General features: G+C 43.3%; 3 protein-coding genes across 5 annotated transcripts in view; 2 read left to right on the top strand and 1 right to left on the bottom strand.

The window, feature by feature from the left end:
* LOC101542564 (NFE2 like bZIP transcription factor 3) overlaps window positions 1-2,758 on the top strand; it is a 34,245-nt gene extending 31,487 nt beyond the window's left edge. Inside the window, exon 4 of the mRNA XM_055128637.1 lies at window positions 619-2,758. Within this exon, the coding sequence (XP_054984612.1) occupies window positions 619-636 (18 nt within the window). The 3' untranslated portion in view covers window positions 637-2,758. The remainder of the gene's footprint in view (window positions 1-618) is intronic.
* A 617-nt stretch (window positions 2,759-3,375) lies between these two features.
* NFE2L3 (NFE2 like bZIP transcription factor 3) lies at window positions 3,376-10,302 on the top strand. The gene is made up of 2 exons (XM_055123241.1): window positions 3,376-5,244; window positions 5,679-10,302. Exons 1-2 carry the CDS (start codon window positions 5,137-5,139, stop codon window positions 6,900-6,902), a joined length of 1,332 nt encoding a protein of 443 aa, XP_054979216.1. The 5' UTR covers window positions 3,376-5,136; the 3' UTR covers window positions 6,903-10,302.
* HNRNPA2B1 (heterogeneous nuclear ribonucleoprotein A2/B1) lies at window positions 9,876-19,847 on the bottom strand. 3 transcript variants are annotated; one of them, XM_055123246.1, is made up of 14 exons: window positions 19,502-19,841; window positions 16,798-16,833; window positions 16,590-16,700; window positions 16,275-16,421; window positions 15,756-15,966; window positions 15,523-15,624; window positions 15,342-15,422; window positions 14,533-14,595; window positions 13,316-13,435; window positions 12,955-13,077; window positions 12,356-12,437; window positions 11,278-12,194; window positions 10,860-10,997; window positions 9,876-10,402 (listed from the first exon to the last, which is right to left on the bottom strand). In XM_055123246.1, the coding sequence occupies exons 1-11, from the start codon at window positions 19,505-19,507 to the stop codon at window positions 12,376-12,378; spliced, it is 1,062 nt and encodes a 353-aa protein (XP_054979221.1). In that variant the 5' UTR covers window positions 19,508-19,841; the 3' UTR covers window positions 9,876-10,402; window positions 10,860-10,997; window positions 11,278-12,194; window positions 12,356-12,375. The 3 variants fall into 3 exon arrangements, with proteins under 3 accessions (XP_054979221.1, XP_054979232.1, XP_054979243.1); XM_055123257.1 differs by lacking the exon at window positions 11,278-12,194 and having other exon boundaries at window positions 19,502-19,847; XM_055123268.1 differs by lacking the exon at window positions 16,798-16,833 and having other exon boundaries at window positions 19,502-19,845.
* Between the last annotated feature and the right edge of the window lie 541 nt (window positions 19,848-20,388).

The following is a 20,388-nucleotide window of genomic DNA, read 5'->3' as shown; positions in this document are numbered from 1 at the left end:
GACTCTTCACAGCTACCTGCAGAGGCGAGCCAGGTGGCCAGGTCGGAGGGAGCCAGAGCAGCCTGCAGGCAGGTTGCCCTCCTCCCCTCCCTTATGGGATGGACTCCAGGAGCCCTAGACGGAGGCCGCCCCAGGGTGCCTCCTTGGCTCCTTGGTGTCTGACCACATCTCTTTGGTGATTAGGAGAGATGCAGGAAATGAAGCCCAGGAGCCAAGCTGTGGGGGTGGGAATCTTCCTGCAGCCTACGCTCTCCCTCCCCGCCTCACTGGGCCATAGTAGTCACTTGCCAGTTTATGGGCACCGCACCCCAAGGGATGGGGACGGATGGGGGGGGGCATAGGGGGGAGCTGGCAGAGGTGCTTTGGCCCAGCAGTGTTTGGGTGCTGGTGCTGAGTAGCTATGTGGAGAATGGGGCTGGACCCTGGGGCTTCTACATATGTGTCAGGCCTGTGCTTAGCCACTTGGGCTAGGGTCTCACCACCCCCATACCTCAGTTTCTGCTCAGTCTTGTTGCGACCCTTGCTGACAAGCTGGCACACAGGCACTCATGGTAGGCCTGGAGATTCCACAAAACTAACCGTTTGGCACGAGTCTCCAGAAGGTGTCTGCTCCTGCAGGTGCTGTCCGGGTTGTGAGCCTTGCTGCTTCAGCCTGGAGCGTTTGGGAGATCCTTGAGTGTCCTCGGACGAGGGAGAGCACCGTCTGGGCCACCGAGACTGACAGGCGAACCAGAGCACCACTTTGTTCTCTGTGCCCACCCCCTCCCCCCCTCCAGCCTGTTCTGACCTGTTCTGGGCAAACGAGTTTCTCCCTGCACCTCAGGTGAAATCTCAGGTGACGCAGGAGCCACGGCTTCTATATAGTAAGGATCTAAGCTCACTGCAGCAGCTGCTAATCTGGTGTGGTTCTCTGATCCCCAAGTCCCAACTTCTCCCTTTCTCCCGCCCTCTGCTGCCACTCCTAAGCCTGCTGGAAGCAGAAGAGCGTGTCTGACTTCGCCACTCTCCCTGTGCACGAGGTGTCTCCGCGGGGCATCCTGGGGAGGCTCTCGGAAGGCAAAGAGCTACAGGCTGCTTCCCATCTGACACTGGTTTCCCATAAACTGGAAACTGCTTCTTTGGAGACGGAGACAAGCACTTCCGTCTCCGCTTCTTTGGGGCTTCTCCGTGTGCAGGTGCCGGCTGTCCCCAGGCGCCCATCATTTCCTTTCCCCGGCCTCTCCGGCCAGTGTGCGGGCGAGTAGTGCCCACTGCAGGGCTTCACTTGAGCTCCTCGGCATTCTCCCCAGAGACAAGCTCCTCGAAACTCAGGCAGTTATACAAAGAGCCTTTGTTTGGGGAGGGGGACAGAAGGGGTTCTTGGGTGTTCTGTTGGGGGCTTATTCCTGTTAAGTCTCGGGGATTCATATGGGATGCTAGGGATCGAAACAGGGTTGGCGTGTGCAAATGCCTTATCCATCGTATTCTCTCCAGCACCTTGAAAGAAACCTTTTGAATGCAGTGCTGGGAACTGACCACCATCCCTCTTACCCAGCCAAGCCCTGTATTTATTTTGAAGAAAACATTCTAACTGAGCGGAGTACCCGAGCCTACCACTTTATTGTATAAAAACGTATGCTATTAGTTCACTTTTCTTTTGGGTTTGTCTTTGGCCTTCCTCATTAGGCTTCTCAGTGAAACTGCACCACTGCTGGGAATGAACCCTAGAGCTTCACACATGCGATACAAGCCTCTACCACTGAGTTTCCTTTCCTAGCTGGAACTGTTTTCACTTAAGTTGGACTCACCTTTAGTAACCTACTGCTGCAACAGGCACTCATTTAATAGTAATGAAACATTAGATCAAACATTAGTTTAGACAAAACATCCCCGATACACAAAAATCACAGCCAGTTCAGCTCTGACACATCTGTGACTTGCAAACTACTCACTTCATATCATCTTCTGACAAGATACCCTTTTACTGATTTCTGGGATTTTACTTTCTTTTACCATTTGTGCTGAAATAAAACTAAAGTGATATGTCTATGATTATAAATTGCTGGTGTTTATTTGCGCTTTTATATTCTTTCACTGACAAACATGCAAGGATACCTAAGACAGGTGATGTAGTTTGCTAGTAACTGTCACTTCTTTATAATCTTACTGCAGGCCTAGATGATTTAATAATAAATATATAATGTATGTAGAATAGCTGATCAGAAGATACTTCCTCACTGTGGACAAGCTTATATTACTGTTTTATCTTTTAAAAAAGTGTGTCTCGGGGAGCTATGTGTCTAATCCGTAAAAACCACAAAGAAGTCTTGGCTGAAAAAGGATCGACTATGATTATTATTACTGCTTTTTGGATTGAACCCAGGTAGGCCGCATGCAAGGCAAACACTCTATCTATCCCCTGTACTATCGCTCCAGCCCCAAGTATGACTATTTTTGTTTTGGGGTCATAACCAGCAATATTCGGGGCTCTGTGCTCAGGGATCACTCTTGGTGGGGCTCAGGGGTTCTGGCTATTGAAGCCGGGTCAGCCCCATGTAAAGCAAGCACCCTACCCACTGTACATTTCTCCAGCCTCAAGTATGATCATCTTTTATGTGAAAATCTAGGAAGAAATATTTAAGTCAGACTTGAAGAAAAAAAGAAAATGGATATAATTTTCCGGCCAGGAAGATAGCCCAAAGTGTTACTTTGGGGTAACACCACTGCCCCATGTCCAAGCACCACCAGGAGCAACCTCCATGCACAGAACCAAGAGTAACCCCCCAAAAAGTGGCCCCCCAGGAGAGAGAAGACAGAGGGGTTGGGGGGGGGAGAGAGAAGAGAGGGAGAGAAACAGGAGGAGGGAAGGAGAGACTGAGATACCACTTCCTGGCAAATTTAGTTGAACTTGATTTTTATATGGAATGTTTTAAATTATTTTTTGGCCACGCCTAGTGATGCACAGGGGTCACTCAGGAATTACTCCTGGCGGTGCTCAGGGGACCATATGGGATGCTGGGAATCAAACCTGGATCGGCCAAGTGCAAGGCAAATGCCCTACTCACTGTGCTTTTGCTCCAGCCTCTATATAGAATGTTTTAGCTCAATGTTCGTGGTGGGAACTCCCATGTTGTAGAGCCAGGAATTTCACCTGGGGCTCCCACCTACAAAGCTCTGGAAAATGCCTTAAGGACTGGCTTTTTATGTGCAAGATCTGTGTACCCAAGCTGAAAAAAAATTACCTTAGAAATGGCTTAGTCAAGGTGTAGGAAATCAAGTATAAAATTGTTCTCATTTTTAGTAGAAGCCACACCCTGGAGAAAAATGGAGCTAAGTGAAATCTAGAATTGATGTGACCACCTATCTCTTTTATCTCGTGTACCCCGCTGTGTCCAGGGGTACTGAAGAAAGGAAAACAGGCAAAAATCAATGGAATGAAATACATCTTTGATTAGCAACATAACATGTTGAAATCTCTTTAAAAATCAGAAATCATTCTGCGGACAGTGGTAGTACAGCAAGTACGGCACTTGCCCTGCACACAGCTGACCCAGGTTTGATCCCGGTCATCCCATAGGGTGCCCCAAGCACCACCAGGAGTAACCCCTGAGCATTGCTGGGTGTGCCACCCCCAAATTATAAATCATGTATTTGGTTTGGGCTCTATACGGTGCCTCGGATCAAAACAAATGCCGTGCCAGCCCTATTTTAAATAGCAGTCCAATTGGTAAAAATATCCACCATTAAACAACAAAAAACATTGTCAGTTTAAGTGAAAGGAATCTTACCCAATTTAATAGCCCTGCTGAAATAGACACAGAAAGCCCTTACATAGCATGATCCTGGAAGCATGCAAAAAGGAAACCAAGTTACTTCCATACACACAAATACAAATACAGTCCAACTGGTGTGAGGCTTCAAAACAATACCAGGGACCTGAGAGTGTAACAGGCTTCACATGTTTGAGACCCTGATGTTGATACCTGACACCATGTTCAACACCTAGGAAGCCCTGAAGTAGAAAGAAGAGGTGGGAGTGATGCTGGCAGTCATGTACAACCCCCATAATACACCGAAACCAGAAATCCAGGTAGCATATAAGGGGTACATTTCAGCACATGGTGGAACTCAAAAGAAAGGGAACTCAATTAATAGAAAACTCAAATGAGAACTTGGAGCACTCTGAAGAGGTACCAGATTCTGATACTATGAAAGAAACCAGAGGCAAAAGAGATGGCTCAAAGTGGATGGGGCACACACTGATGTGGTGCTGGGGTTAAAAGACAAAAAGAGAAATGGGTTGAATAGATGAGAAATAAGGTCTTAAGCCCATGCTAAAAATGCTCACTGCTCTTCTGTTCAGGTAAGGGAGGCTAAGATAATTCCACCCCCCCCCTTTAAAAACCACAATCTTAACTGGGGAATTTTTACTATTACGGATGGAGCCAAAAAGTTGTAAAATGCATGCTTTGTGGATGAATACAAAATCTCTGCATCACAGTTCACCGATACATACATATACACACCCTACACAGAAAACCACACTGTGCTACATGTATGCACTGGGGGAATAAAAATATCAGTTATGTAACCGAGCAAACATGTCAACACATCAAGACAATCTACCCAGAGGAACATTAAAAATGATATACTTACCTAGGAATCACTTATGCAAGGAGGCAAAACTAAGAGCTAGTAGAGCCTCTGTAAAAAGAATTGTCAAAGGAGTTATTTCAACAAAAAAACTAAACCCAGAAGGCAGGAAGTAATGAGTTAAGAAATTGGTAATTAAATGCATATTGAGCCAGGGTGTGGCTCACCAGTAAAGCAGATTCCTTGCATGCATGAGATCTAGGTTTGATCTCCAGCAAAGCAAAACATTAACTTAAAAAAAAAAAGTCACATAATTAAACATAAATTTGGGGTGTCAGGATAAGGTACTAACCAAGTACCAGCCATATTATATGGAAGACGGCTGGGGCAGAAACGGGGAGGAGCTTGGGGTAGCAGTTTCTTGTTTAAGGAAGGATATAGAAACACTGTAAATAAAACATGAAATTTCAAAGTGGGGATAAAACTTGAACATGGAGATCAGAGCCGGCTGGTTATCCTATCATGATTAAGCTTAAAGCCTTACATAACCACTAATTTAAGTGAATGCCACCTTTGATTTTTCCACAGAGATATCCAAATGGAACAGAAACCCCTCTCTCTCTGGAAGACTTTTTCCAGTTGTTTCCATCACAGTCTGAAAATTCACTGGAGGTAACTGGGGGCCTCTACTCTTATTCTTGTAGGAAAAAGGACTCCCTTGACATCTTTCTGAATATGAAACCCTTTTACTTGGGCATAGTTTTTTTCCTATTAGTATTTGTGTCTTAATAGATGTGTTGTTATAAATAAGTTCATCACTGTATCAGTCATCCCATTGCTTGTCGATTTGCTCGAGCGAGCACCAGTAATGTCTGTTATGAGACTTGTTAGTTTTTGGCATATCAGATATGCCATGGGGAGCTTGCCAGGCTCTGCCATGAAGGTGGGATACTCTTGGTAGCTTGTGGGGCTCTCCAGGAGGACAATTCATAACCAACAATATATTCTTCAGTATTTGGGGAAAGACTAAGCATTGCATAAGTACTGTAATTTCTGCTCAAGTCAGGGTGTGTATCTCAAGTGCTTTCCCCCCCTTCCCTTTTCAGGGCATCTCACCAGGAGATATTCCTCCTCTTGGAAGTATGAATGATGGCATGAATTTTTCAGCACATAATATCAATTTTAGCCAAGCTATAAGTCAAGATGTGAGTCTCCATGAAGCCATGCTGCGCTGTCCAACAGATAGTACATTTAGAAGAGACGCAGCAGCAAGAACTTCACAGCCGCAGGAACCATTTCTACAGTTAAATTCTCAAACTACCAATCCTGAACAGGCTTTTTCTGCAACTAACTGGACAGGGCTCTTTCCCTACGATGAAAATCAAATGAGGAACCTACCAAGTCAAGATCTTCATTGTGACCTGGATATAAACATATTTGATGAGATCAACTTAATGTCCTTGGCTACAGAAGAAGGGTTTGATCTAATGGAAGCTTCTACGCTTTTTGAAGAACCAGATTCTGATTCTGGACTTTCCTTAAATTCAAGTCACAACAGCACCTCTGCCATCAAATCTAATTCATCACACTCTTCCTATGAAGGAGCTAGAGGCTATGGCAGTGACTATGAGTCTGTTTATCATGACGACTTAGAAGCAGAAGGGGCTGTAGGAGGGAAGGTCAGGAGTAACTCTTGTCTTCATGGGGACCTTGCATTTCAACATGTATTTCACAACCACACTTATCACTTAGAGTCAAATGCACTAGAATCCACTTCGGAATCCTTCTCATGGCCTGGCAAGTCACAGAAAATGAGTAAATACCTCAATGACACAGACAGAAACTTAAGCCGTGACGAACGGCGTGCTAAAGCTCTGCACATCCCCTTCTCTGTGGAGGAGATTGTCCGTATGCCTGTGGATTCCTTCAATAGCATGCTGAGCAGGTACTATCTGACAGACTTACAGGTGTCACTCATCCGTGACATAAGGAGGAGGGGGAAAAACAAAGTTGCAGCTCAGAACTGTCGTAAGCGCAAACTGGACATAATTTTGAATCTAGAAGATGATGTATGTAGCTTAGAAGCAAAGAAGGAAACCCTTAAGAGAGAGCGAGCCCAGTACAACAAAGCTATTAACATAATGAAACAGAAACTGCATGACCTTTATCACGATGTTTTTAGTAGGCTAAGAGATGAAGAAGGCCGGCCAGTCAATCCAAACCAGTATGCTCTTCAGTGTAGCCATGATGGAAGTGTTTTGATTGTACCCAAGGAACTGATGACCTCAGGCCACAAAAAGGAGAACCAAAAGGGAAAGAGAAAAAAATGACAAGAAATTTAAAGTTGGATCCCACTAAAATACATAATATTGTGACTTTCAGAAACTGATGAGTTTGATTAGAAACCACTGGGTTTCAAAAGTTAACTCAAAGTGTTACATAGTTAAGGACTAGTACTTGAATTGCTCCATAAGGCTCATTTTGAAACTTATCTGGACATGTTTTGGAGTTGAATACCAGAGGTGAAATTTGATAGAAGCTACCTTTCATGAAGCCCTAATGCTTTAGTCAAGTTTCAAAAATCATGTACTCCCTTTTGGTAGCCAGTTTTTAAGAACCTTACTTCAAAAGCAAATACTGTCTTTTGAAATGTTTGACTTGAAATGCAAAGTAGCCTTTTAAAGGTTGATTAACTTCTAAGCACTTAAATCTTAGCTTTTCGAAAGTGGAAATTTTCATGTTTTTAACATAGCCTTCCAGTTTTTATCTAGAACTTATGACACATGACTCTTGTTCCCTCATTTTTTAAGCAAAGTCACCTTGGATTTTCCCCCCTAAATGCCATTTTCCAAATTCAATATTCCAAATTCGCAGCAAACATGAAGCCAGTAACCGCTTAACTGATAAGGAGTTATGTACTACATGAAATATGAAGCGGCCAATTCCTAAAGCAGTGTGCCAAAAGTTCCTTGGTGCTTGTGACTGAACTTGGAGCTTCCTACGTGTTAGGCAAGTGAATGCTGTGCTGCAGTACTACCTAGCAAAAGCTGAGCTTTAAAATATTTAGGTGCATTTAACTACAAACAGGACAGCCTGTGGACAAGGTAAAACACTGACCTGTTACTGAAAATATTTAACCTCACAAGCAAACAGATCCATATAATAGCAAAACTACAACCAAGGTAACTGGGACTACTAGTGATTTTTTGAGGTATGGACTCCAGAAATAACAGAACTACTATATTGTTTAGAAATGTGGTTTTGTTTTTTTAACCTTGTTGGCCTATTTTCCCGAAATTTTACCAAAAAAATAAATGCTCATACTTTGCAGGTATTTAAGGATCACAACCATGGGTCCTGCCTCCCAAAGATCTGTTCAGCTTTATGGGCCACACCTAGCTGTTTGAATTCTACTCCTGAACTCAGATCACGCCTGGCAGGCTTGGGGAACCATTTGGGGTGCTAAGGACTGACCCTGGGTTAGCTGCACACAAGCCAAGTTGCCCCCTACCCACTGGAATATTGTTCCAGCTCAATTTTTGCTTTTTTTGGGGGGAAACATCTGACACTCAGGGGAACTTCCTCCTGACAGTGCTTGGAGGACCATGTGTAAACAAGCCCGGGTCAGCTTCCTGCCAAGATACCCTACCCCTCGGTATTATCATGCTGTCTCTGTTCACCTGCTTTAAAACTGCACCAACAGTTTGTATTTATCATTTGTAAGTCCAGAAGAACAATGGCGTGAGTACATATAAGAGGCTGAGAATTCCAACAGTGCTAGGAATGATCCTTAAGGACTGCTGGGCATGCCCCAGAAAGGCAGGGAGGAACCCATCTACAATGTTAACCTACTGCGGTAGCAGGAATGGGCAACTGGAGAGGGTTATGGGAGTGGAGATGGGGCTGAGAATCCCTTTTGAAGTTTCAGGGTTCCTCCCCTGACAACACTAAGTTTTAACGGGCTTATTGGTATCATGATAATAAAACACCACCACTCTGGTTTACAAATTGACCAGTTTTGTTGCTTTCATAATACAAGCCAATCCCTTAGGCAATTCTGCTCAGGCAGAGCATGAGTTTGTTGAGTTGCGGTGGAGGATTGGTCTGTCTCTAAACGTATTCCCAGATATTTGGTATGTGACTTGACAATCGCAAAACCTCAGGACAGTTAGCATCCATGAAATTCCCTCTCACATTACTCTTTGAATTTTCTTGCCCCTTGAATTTTTACATGGCTGTGTAAAATACATCAAGTATTTTGAACGTCCAGAAATAGTTTCCCTGTACTTTGTTCTGCAATACCACCTCCAGTGTTTAAAAAGCTCGGTAAATTTAAATGCAATCTGATCAAACTAGGTTGTAGTTATCAAGTCACATTTTCTATTGGTAGCCATCTACATCAGCCCTGAAAACCCTCTTGTAAGTCACCTCAGTGTAGCATACAGCTGACAGACAACATACGAGTTTTCAGAACTGGTGTACATGGTTACCAACAAAGTCACTGAGGTTTCACCTCCTCTAGTTCAGCACTAAGCCACATTAGTTCCATGTAGAGAAAAATCAGCAATGTTTGTTTTACAAGACAGGGTACCATAAGCAAAAGGCACATATACCCATAATCTTTACCAAAATGTCAGAATAACCTTACCAACTAGATAACCTCCCATCCTTTTAGAATCAACCAACCCACCTTATACTTTATGAAGCTAATAGAATGCTAAACACTAGTCACCTTATAACAGAGAATTCTGAATTCCACCTTTATGTCTTTTTTCAAGATTCCTCCCTTAAGCAGCCAGTAATACTTACCTTGTTCCTGAGTCCGTTTTATTTTGGCCTGTTCTCAATTTATCCCCAATTGTGCATGTTAAACGTGCATTTTAGAAACTTGTGCTGTTGCAACTGTAGTTACCTTTTTCAAAGCCCTAATTCCTTGCAGCTAGTAATTTTAATCCTTCAAGTTCATCTTATCCAGTAATTTAAAAACCAAGTATTAACCCTACAAGTTAACAGATGCAGCTAAACCAAAGTTAATCTTTTCATTAGCTTGACTTACCTGTGGGAATCTAAGTCAACCTCATCATTAATTGTATAGAAATGTCAAATAACAGCAACCTCTAACACTGTGACGTAATGGAGCTCAACTGGCATTAAAAAAGTATTGACAGATTTTCCTCACTGCTTTGCAGCTGAATCAATCTGGACCAACTGCAGCTGGTAAAATCCCATGATCTTAAAACACCAATACCCCTATTAACCATCAGGAAAAGCCAGAAATTATAGTAGTATTCAAACGCTGAATATACAATGTATAAAGAATGGCATTTTATTAGGGACAGCCAATAACGTCCACAATGCTTTTTACTCATTTGTCTATCAATACCAAATAAAAATGGCAATATGCATAGTTCTGTTGAACTGCTTTCAAAATCTAGGGGATTGCAATCCTTCAGACAACTGTTTATAGAACAAGATTCACATTTTATGTGTAAACATTACACAAGTATTTGGATACAACATCATTTATTTTATAAACTTTGTATTTAAAATAGAATTGTATCTATCTACTCACAAACCTAAAGACATGACATATATTGAGCTTCTAGCTGATCTGATGTTACTCTTACACTTAATTTGTAATTGTTTTATATTAAGAACCTGTACTAGATGTTTTTTTTTAAATCAGAAACATTTCCCTTTAATCTTAAAAGTGCTTTTAAAAAATGAAGGCACCAACAAGAACTACTTTCAGATGGTACAGAATTTCTTATTTCTTGAAGATTCTGTGGATGACAACTTCTTCATTAGTTACCTGCAGCAAGACACCTTCCTGCCAAAGGAAAAAAAAAGTATCTGAAGAAGTTTATCACGTTTGTCTGAAGAACTTAAATAAACTTCAGTTGTAGTCTTAGGATTAAAGACTTATTGGTGCATACACAGTAGAATATGCACTATCACATTCACAAAAAGGCAATAAAGCCAGGAAACCAAATTGATGACATTTAAGAAACAAAATTCAGGAGCCAAGCTACCTCTCCTACTGAGTAGGAGTCTGGGAGTCACATTTAAACCCAAATATTTAGTGCTGACTTGTCAGAAAACAAGGTTCTACCATTTTGTCCTATCTTCTCCTTAGCCTGATCAACCATTACCAAAAGAACGGAATGTATTTTTAATAAAATACCTATTTTTGTTCAAAATGTCTGATCCAAGAAAAGTGAATACAACAGGGGTGTAATGATGGGAAATTTCATGATTTATTGAATCACAGCCTAACTTTTACCTACCATTTTGCTACCAACACCACTGAAGGAACCAAGAAAAGCTTTATTAATGATCACTTGGCTTGCCTCAGCTGTTGAAATGAAGCACTTGTTACAGTCTTTGTGGCAGCAGAATATACTTGTCCATGGTTCATAGCAATGCTAAATTCCAGCAGGGAAAAAAATGATATGTTAAGCACCTAAATCTTCACAGAGGGGAAGGGGAAATGGGAAAGAAGGAAAAAAGGGAAAAACCAAAATAATTTAAATGACAGATTGGAAAACAGGGTTTATGAAATTATTCACTTGAGTTTATAAATTGTTAAACTCAATTTATAGCTATGTTAAACTACTAAGAACCACTAAACTGGAAGACCATGGAGAGTATTAGTTCATCTTTTGGGGAGGAAAATTAAGAAAGGAAAAGTAAATGAGATCTTACCTAAAGAAGTTTAACTGAAGCTTAGAACTATTTTGCTCTACACCCTCAGCTTTCGTTGGCATCCTTATAAACTACTGTAGTTAAAGTTTTGTAGAAACAGCTCAGTTTCTTAAGACTGGCTGTACTTAGTAGCCGTCAAGAGTTCTCTTGTACTAGACCTGTATCCCTGAAGAGTACCTCGCTGGGGTTATTTCCTTTCCTTGCATTGAAGAAGCAGCATCTAAAAGATCTAAAAAGGTGTTTCTCCTTGCAGAGATATCCCTTTAGTTATCTAGATAATTTAATCCTGATGAATCGCAGGCAACACACTTATATCTGACCAGCATTTATCTTACACAAATATCAACAACAACTTCGCAATGGACCTTAATTATACTACCCACTCCTTAACTTATTTAAAATAAAAAGTCTATAATTACACAATTTCCTTTAGAATTATTTTATTAAATCATAAATGTACAACAGCTTCTTAACTCTACACACGCACTTAAATTTTTTAAAGGAAAAAACGTTATGTCTTATTACACCATGATCCTGGCTAATAGCTTTTCAAAACTTTGAGAAAAATCTTAAAAAAGGTTTCACATGTCACCTGAAACTTACAAATTTAACATTATCAAAGAAGGAATGCTTCTACACTCTTACAAAGACCACTAGAAAGAAACAACAATTAAAAAGCTAAGAAACTGTCTCAAAGGCATTTTTTTTACAATCCTTCCTCCACCGTAAGGTAATGTTATTAAATAATCCAATCCATTCACAAAATGGCTCTCTGCATCTGCTCTGGTGTCTTCTGCCATATCACTGCATATTTATGCATGACTGAGATAAGAGTTTCCTTAACATTGTTATTTCGATAACCTGAAGCTGTTCTGTTACCTCTGGGCTCTCATCCTCTCCTATTTATACAGTGAAGCCTGTTTCAACAGAAGTAAAGAGTAAAAAAAAAATAGGTTATGATATTATCCATCTATCCAGATTTTAAGGAAAGATAACATGATCCTAAAAAGCTTTTACTCCTGGCAGCTAGGTCTCCCCAAGACAATATAAATAATCATGAAACTCAAAAGCTACTTACCCATGGCAATGGGAAGAAGCTCAATATCTGCTTCTCCCTCCATAACCCCCACTTCCTCCACTGCCTCCTGGACCATAGTTTCCTGGAATGACAGAGTGACAACATCAACAGATCTCATATGATTAGCTTGGTACTTTAGTTTTCTATAGCCATCATTAGGTAAGACAAACAGACTCATAGACAAGATGCCTTAGCCTTAAAAATTTCTTTTTACCAATGCCCTTTTAAAGGATGCTAATTTCAATTCAAACACTTTTTAAAGATGCCTTGTCCTTCTGAAGTAACTTTAATCTATGGTTTGAGTGTAAGTTTGGAATTATTTGACTAACTCAACTTTCATTATACCCATTCAACATCCTCAGTGATCTTCCTCTTACATCTATTAAGGTGTGTGTGTGGGGGGGGGGGGGGAAATCACTCTACAACTTAAAAAAAATACTTAATTTCAAAATATTTTACTTTTAACAGAACCCCCGCCATTCCATTTCCTCAATTTAACTTTTAAGTATTTTCCCTGAATTTTTACTTCACTGCATAATCAAAGTGCTATTCAAACAAACCATTAGCACATCATGTTCAAGCCTTAACACTTATCTTACCTCCACCATATGGTCCCCCCATATTCCTGCTACCACCAAAGTTTCCACTCTTCATTGGACCATAGTTAGAAGGTTGCTGGTTATAATTCCCAAAATCATTATAATTTCCACTTCCATAATTTCCTATAAAAATATTGGAATACTATTTTTGTATAATGAACCTCTGAGTGACACAAACAAAACATGAATACAGGCTATATATTTAGGACAAAGCACCCATAAAAACAAATATTCAAAATAAACGCAAACACCTATCTACAGTGCTGTAATTTTTATACGCAACTGACAACATTGCAACGAAAAATTCCATGTTAAAAGTCATTCCAAATTCCCATATAAAGGTTGCAGGTGAATTTATTACCTCCTCCATAGTTGTCATAACCACCTCCGTAGCCCCCACCCTGGTTGCCATATCCAGGTCCTCCACCACCATATCCTCCTCTTCCTCCTCCATAACCAGGGCTACCTCCAAAATTGCCACCTATTATAAAATAAGCCTTTAAGTAATTACTTAATATTTTCATTTCCATTTGATTTCTTATCACACCCATTTCCAGCTTTCCAAACATTTTTCAATTGAGTACTGTCCCTTGAAATCTCTTCTATAATAGCCTCAAGGGCAGAGCAGCATAGTCTTGGCTAGGACATACCCACCCGACCTGCACAGAGCCAAATACCTGGTTAAGTTACAGCTCTCATCACTAAAAAGATTTCTATAGTAAGGTCGCTTATGTAATTACCTTGCAATGCAATTTTTGTCCTAGGGTTGTGGGGGCAAGAGGTAGGCTAGTGGGAAAATGTAGAGGAGCCACATAGTCCTACTGGTCCAGAAAATTAAGTTTCTCAAGTCATGCTCCCTATGAATTACTATCTCTTAAAAATGCCCAGCACCCTCCTCCTGAGTAGAAATGGGGGGGAGGACCAGAAATTAGCAAACTTCCATGTAACTTAAAAGCATTTAAATAGATTTCTTTTATAAGCTATACACTAGCAATCTGAGCACAAGTCATCTTTCTCTAAAACCTAGTGCTTGAATTTCAATGACAGTGACATACACCTTACTCAAGTATACTAGTAAATACAGAAACTGAGTCTATTACTATCTCAGCTTTAAATCTCTTCCCCCTCCTTTGCAATGGGCAGGGACTGAATCCACAGACTCACAGATGCAAGTTGGTCTTTAGTGCCTTATTGCTGAGCTATATCCCAGCCGAAATGCACAACTCCTCTAATATCCACTGCCCTTAAAGGTTATCAATTTCATTTATTTTTCAGAAACAATCATCTGTCCTACTTGTTTGCTTGGAAAATATCATAATGTACCTTTAAATTCTCATTTGAAATTTATCACACAACTTTGCGAACTATTATCACTTCTATTAAGGTCATGGTAAGTTTTCCATAACAACGAAGACAATAAAGGGGGGTGGGGGAAACCAAACAAGTGAACCACTTTCACCTAAGTCCTTCAAAAAAAGGATGAAAAGCACAGAAAAAGTTCAAATATATTCAGCTCTTCAACATAGTAAGTAGCATCTTAACAAGTCTTAGAAATCCCAACTGTTTGAAGAAACTGACCTCCGGGTCCTCCTCCGTACCCATTATAGCCATCCCCAAATCCACGACCACTTCCATATCCATCTGTTAAAGAGCAAAAAAAAAATAAATAAATAAAAATTATTGTAACCTATTCGCCCCATTCTACTTTGGGGTTTGGTGGGGAGTCCTTCCCAAATTGTGCTCAGGGATCTCCAGGGCTGGACCAGGTGATGTCGGCCATATGTGAGGCTTGCACCTTAACCTCTAACCTATCTTTCTGGACCCCATTAATTTTTTTATTCGTTTCTACTCTCCACTAGAACTCCTAACATACATTAGTATCTGCGTGAGAATACTTGAACTACCGGTTTTAGAAGACCAGTCACTAAATTCTTCCTAAAAGCAGGTAGCACAAAGACAACAGGGTTGTTCTGCACACAGATGGCCCAGTTTGATTCCCCAGACATAATGATCCTTGTGCAGAGCCAGGAGTAAGCCCTGAGCACGCTGGACTTACTCTTGGATCAATAAGAGTAATACTGGATGGAATCAATAGTAGGTATACATGCTAAGTCTCGGTTGTATTTTAATTATTATGGTAGTTTTGTGTGCAGGGTTAAAATTAATATTTGCTAGGTAAACCGCTCAAAATCCCAATCATCTGAAAACCCCTGCCCCCATCCACCATAATACATGGTCTTTCAGCTTGGAATTATTTCCTCCCTCAAATAAAACATCAGAAAAAAATCCCTGCAAATATAGTTACATTGACCTTTTTTTCTGGTTAAGTCAGATTTCCACCATGATACAACCTAAGTCTTAATTTGAAACAGATAACCCAAACTTACCAGATCCTCCTCTGAAATTACTTCCAGGTCCTGGTCCAAAATTTCCTCCACCACCACGAGAATCCCCAAAGCCAAAGTTGCCTGCAATAATTGCTATAGTTTGTAATACGCACTTACACCAGTACTCAATATAAATAAAAAATGGGGCTGGGGGAGACACAGACACATGAAAAAATATTACCTCCTCTCCCACTTCTAGAACTTTGGACTTCCTGCATTTCTTGTCTAGACAAAGCCTTTCGTACTTCTGCATTATGACCATTAATGGTATGGTATTTCTGTACTGAAATGGAAAGTTCGAACTATTACACAAGCATTCAATACTACGTTCAAATCTACTCTAAAAATTTACCTTTCAATATAAAAGTTGTGCTTAATATATTAAAGCAATACAACTTGTATCTAGACACTTACATACAATCTTATCCACAGGATCATGGTCATCAAAAGTAACAAATCCAAAGCCTCTTTTCTTTCCAGACTGCCTATCCGTAATTATTTCAATAGTATCGATTTTCCCATATTCCTCAAAGTAATCTCTAAGATGATGTTCCTCAGTATCTTCTTTAATCCCACCAACGAACAGCTTCTTCACAGTTACATGAGCTCCTGGTTTTCCAGATTCCTACATTAAGCATTAGGAAATTAGAAAAAAAAAATCAAAGATGCTTCAGAGCACATCTAGGTACCACCACAGCCTTCTATATTAATAAAGCATTGGGCAGAGCCAAGGTTATCACTAACAGACTAACCTTTTTGATGTTAGACTTTACTTGAGGGAAGGGGCTTTGGGGCTGAGTCAGGTCACACTGCTCAGTACACAGGGCTCAGGGGACCATGTGTGCCACAGGGGACCAAACCTGAGTTGGCTGCGTGCAAGGGAAGCACCCTACCAGCTGTACTCTCTCCAGCCCCTGAAGTTACACTTCTTACCTCTCTTGCAACAGCACGTTTTGGCTCAACCACTCTTCCATCAATTGAATGAGGTCTTGCAGCCATGGCAGCATCAACCTCAGCCATGGATGAAAAAGTTACAAAACCAAATCCTCTTGATCTTTTGCTTGCTGGATCTCTCATAACCTTTAAAACCAAGGAATAAATCTTAAGCTTATTTGATCGTATGTGTTATGGACTACTAACATGGAAAAATAGACATGGACTGAATTATTTTCTCCATGTTTTCACCAACATTTTAAATACAAAAGGCCAATAGTTGAGGATCTCAAGTGCCTTTTTCATACAACGTACCACACAATCTGTAAGTTTGCCCCATTGCTCGTAGTAATTCCTCAAACTTTCTTCTGTTGTTTCAAAGCTCAAGCCACCAATAAAGAGTTTACGAAACTGTTCCTTTTCTCTCTGCAAAGGAAAACACCATTTCAATTTTTATTTATGTTTCCTCTTCATATGCAGGAAATTAAATTCTTAAATATGAGGTGACCTGCTGGCAGAGTACCTTTTTCCTCTCCAAAGGAACAGTTTCTAAAGTTTTCTGGGGGGGAAAAAAAAAACTTACATCAAATTTAAACCATATGTTAAACTGCATATTGCGTTACACCAAAAAATTGTCTCAGCTGAACTACAAAGTCATTAATACCTGATCTATATTTACTTCACATTAAACACACACAATCAATGAAATACTGATAAAGGAACACATTTCAGTTTCTGAAGGATTAAAAATTACCACCAAATTTGCATTTAATCCCATACCCTAAAAACACAAAACCTAGACACATTTTTTAAAGCACAAAATGCTGATTCCTTACTTAAAACCCATAGTTTGTCACTTATTTAACAGGACAATTTCTGAATTGGTTTTCCCCTTACTGCACCCTCTAGTGGTGATTCTACCGTATCCGAATTTTTTAAAAACTGTTAAAACATTTTCATTTGCAATGTATGTACAAAAACCTGACCAAGACCTTTGACTTTTCTACTGTTTTAAAAAATTAAAAAGCTTTTTTTGGTGGGCATGCCAATTATTTGGTATTCAGACAGCAATACAGAAGCAATCTGATTACTGGGCTACCAAACTCAATAGTCATAGTAATCATCTCACCTTCTGAAAGCATAAAAATGTTTAAATGACCACTGAGAATACCCAGCAATTAAATATAGTACAATTATTCACTGATAGTCTGAAAGCTGAAATGTACTCAACTGAAAAGGCCTTCTGGTAAATTATAGTGTCCTTTATTTTACAAGTCAAAAAGGGGGGTGAAAATCACCCCTGGGCTTAGACCTTTTAATGTCTATAAAAACAGACAAGTGAAACGTAGCATCACCAAAAAGCCCTTTATTTGGGGCGTCGGTTACAGAGATCATTTGGCTTTTCAGTTAAAAGTTTCAGCAAAACATTAAATCACATGTGCAGGACTAAGTCCATTAACACAAAGTAAAATGTCAACTGTAAATTTCCATACAACAGGAAAATAGTTTGTCCCAGAAAACTGAATTACAGTTCAACCCACAGCTCCATGGAAATTTTCCCTGCATGCATGTTCTCCCATCAAACCATGGTATAAAAGCAATTCAGATCCCCTCCCCACAGTAAAATGCATTAAATCAAGACTCTGGAAATTTCAAGATTAACAAATCACAAAACTTCCTAATATTTAAGTGCCAATCCGTTCAAAATACTAATTCAGCATACTGATAACTTCAATTTTAAAGTGTTGCAAACTCAAATTACACGATTAAAAAAAAAAAAAACTACAACAGCTTTACAAAATCACTACCAAAAGGCAAAAACTCATTACTTACCTCGATTTTTCCGAACTTACCCGATGTCCACTATCGATTACAAACAAAGTTATTTTATAAGAGAGCTTAGGGCCAAAGAAAACACCCAGGGAGACCCCCCTCCCCTGGACACCTAATGTTTATCGATGTAAATGATCAACCATGATCACAAACATAAAATGAGAAAAGTGACAAAGTTCAAAAAGACACAGCGGCCTAGCATGAAACGGTTTGGTATTTAGCAATACAGGCAGAAGGACTAAGGCGGGTTTCAATCGTAGTTTACAGAGCAATTAAGGCTCGAGCCATTTTCAGTCCACGGTTCCTCGTCATTGCTAGCTTATCTCCAGTTAAGGACCTGGGGGTGGAGTGGAGGGGGGTTGACCCGGCAATGAGCAGATTTCCCAGCCCGGTGAGCTTAACACGCACCCTACCACCCCCGCCCTGCCCGCCGCGTCCCACGGATTAAAAAAAAAAAAAATCCTTTACAAAGTAAACAAGAACTCTGAACTGCTAACCCCCCCCTCGCCCCGGGCCCGCCCACCCGTCCACAGCCCTCCTCCCGCCCGCCTCCCCCCGGGACTCAGGGTAAAATTCCCCGCGACAGGACAAGTATCTGGGGACGCGCAGACCCGCGGGGAACCGTTACTCCCAGCAGCAAGGGCCGGGACCAGACAATGCCTCGTCCCCCCGGGGCTCGCTGCACCCGCTCCCGCGCCCCCGCCCCGCGCGCCGGCCGGCCCGCCCCCCGGGAGCCCGCCCGCCCGCCCGCGCGCCTTCGGAACGCAATGGCGCCATTTCAGCGCGGGCCAGGGAGGGCGCCGCCGCGGCGGGCGCGCAGGGCCCTCGGAGGGCCCGCGCCGGGGCCCGGCTGCCCCCCGACCCCCGGGCACCCGCCGCCGAGCTGCGGGAGAGGGGCCCGGGGAGGTGGGCGCGCCCGGGGAGCCCCGCGGGCGCCGGCCGGGGCGGCTGCGCGGCGAGGCAGGAGCGAGGTGAAAATGGCGGCCGCCAGCTCCGGCGCCCCGGGGGGAGGGGGGAGGGGAGCGCCGCAGCCGGGCGCCCGGGGCCGCAGCCGCCCCCCCACACTCACACGCGCACTCCCACACTCACACTCGCGCGCGCGCCCGCCAAGGGCACGGCGGGGCCCGCACCGCGCCCAGGCGGCGGCCGCCATGTGCGGGCGCCCCCTCCCCCCACCCCGGCCCGGGGAAATGGCGCCGGCAGGCTGCGGGTGGAGAAGGTGGCGCACCAGCCGGGCCTGCGCCGACGACCGGCGCCCGCGGCCGGGCGCTCCGGGGCCGGCCCCGCTGCAGCGCCGCGCTCGCCGGGCCGAGGGCCGGCCGACGTCCACCGAGGCGGCGCCAACGGCCGCGCCATGCCCTGTGCCAAGAACTCATTGATTTCGGACCCGTTACCTCCATCGCGGACTCAGTCGCTTCAGCCCGATTTCCCGCAGCCGAGCGAGATGAGAGAGATCTCCGCGGACGGACACGAACCGGACTCGTCCTGGCGCTGGGGTGAGAACTGCCGCTGCTCGAGAAAGAACCGCCGCGAGGAGCACCTTCCACCCGGGACCCGGCGCAGCTGCTACTGCCGCTAGAGCCGCTGCCGCCGCTTTTCTAGAACCTTCCCCCCGACTAACGCGTCTTCCCCTACGTCAGGCCGTTGCGTAAACGCCCTAACCGCCGCCAATGGCGGGAACGCGCTACGCCCCTCCTTACGCCAAGGGCGTACTCCTCCACTCCGGGGCGGCCAGGGAAGGGCCCTGACGTCACCTGCGTAAAGCGGGATGGTGAATTGCGGAAGGCGCGAGACTCGCGTAGCGTTCTCTGCGAATTGGGGCCAGCCCCCGCCTTAGTGTCGGGCAGGTGAGAAACGGTCGCGCAGTTTGAAATTAACACTGCAGGAGGAGCTTGGTCCCCAGCCTGGAGGACCGGCCCCCGCTGCCAGGGAGGTGGGCCCTGCAGCCCGCCCTCGGTCAGCCCCTCAACACACCTGCTTCCTTCGCCTGAAAACCCTTTGTGGCCTCCTCCTCCCCCAACCCTGCTTGCGTGCACGGGCTGGACTCGGCCCCTTCCGGAAACACCCGAAGCTACTTGGAGTCAACAAATGGCACTTGGCGCTCCAGCAACCGAAGACCGACCCACATCTTTGGGGGCGGGGGTCCCCCCAGGGATTCCCAGAGGGCTTTGAGGACGTTATCCGAAATGGGCGCACGTAGTTCCCTCCCCCCATTTCCCCAGCCAGTTTTCCTTCCTGTCCCTAAGAGGGCTCCCCCCCGCCCCCCCCCCCCCGCACCAAA

The sequence above is a fragment of the Sorex araneus genome, chromosome 1, assembly GCF_027595985.1.
Source record: "Sorex araneus isolate mSorAra2 chromosome 1, mSorAra2.pri, whole genome shotgun sequence".
In the NCBI taxonomy this organism is placed as follows: domain Eukaryota; kingdom Metazoa; phylum Chordata; class Mammalia; order Eulipotyphla; family Soricidae; genus Sorex; species Sorex araneus.
This window is presented reverse-complemented; position numbering and strand designations above follow the sequence as displayed.

Bases quoted from the DNA above. Each gene is read 5' to 3' on its own strand.
- NFE2L3 (XM_055123241.1), top strand. From the start codon at position 5,137: ATGCCACCTTTGATTTTTCCACAGAGATATCCAAATGGAACAGAAACC. The intron at 5,245-5,678 runs GTAACTGGGGGC...TTCCCTTTTCAG, and splicing joins AGTCTGAAAATTCACTGGAG to GGCATCTCACCAGGAGATAT.
- HNRNPA2B1 (XM_055123257.1), bottom strand. The intron at 16,422-16,589 runs GTACGTTGTATG...TTGGTTTTAAAG, and splicing joins GCAAACTTACAGATTGTGTG to GTTATGAGAGATCCAGCAAG. The intron at 15,967-16,274 runs GTAAGAAGTGTA...TGCTTAATGTAG, and splicing joins AACGTGCTGTTGCAAGAGAG to GAATCTGGAAAACCAGGAGC.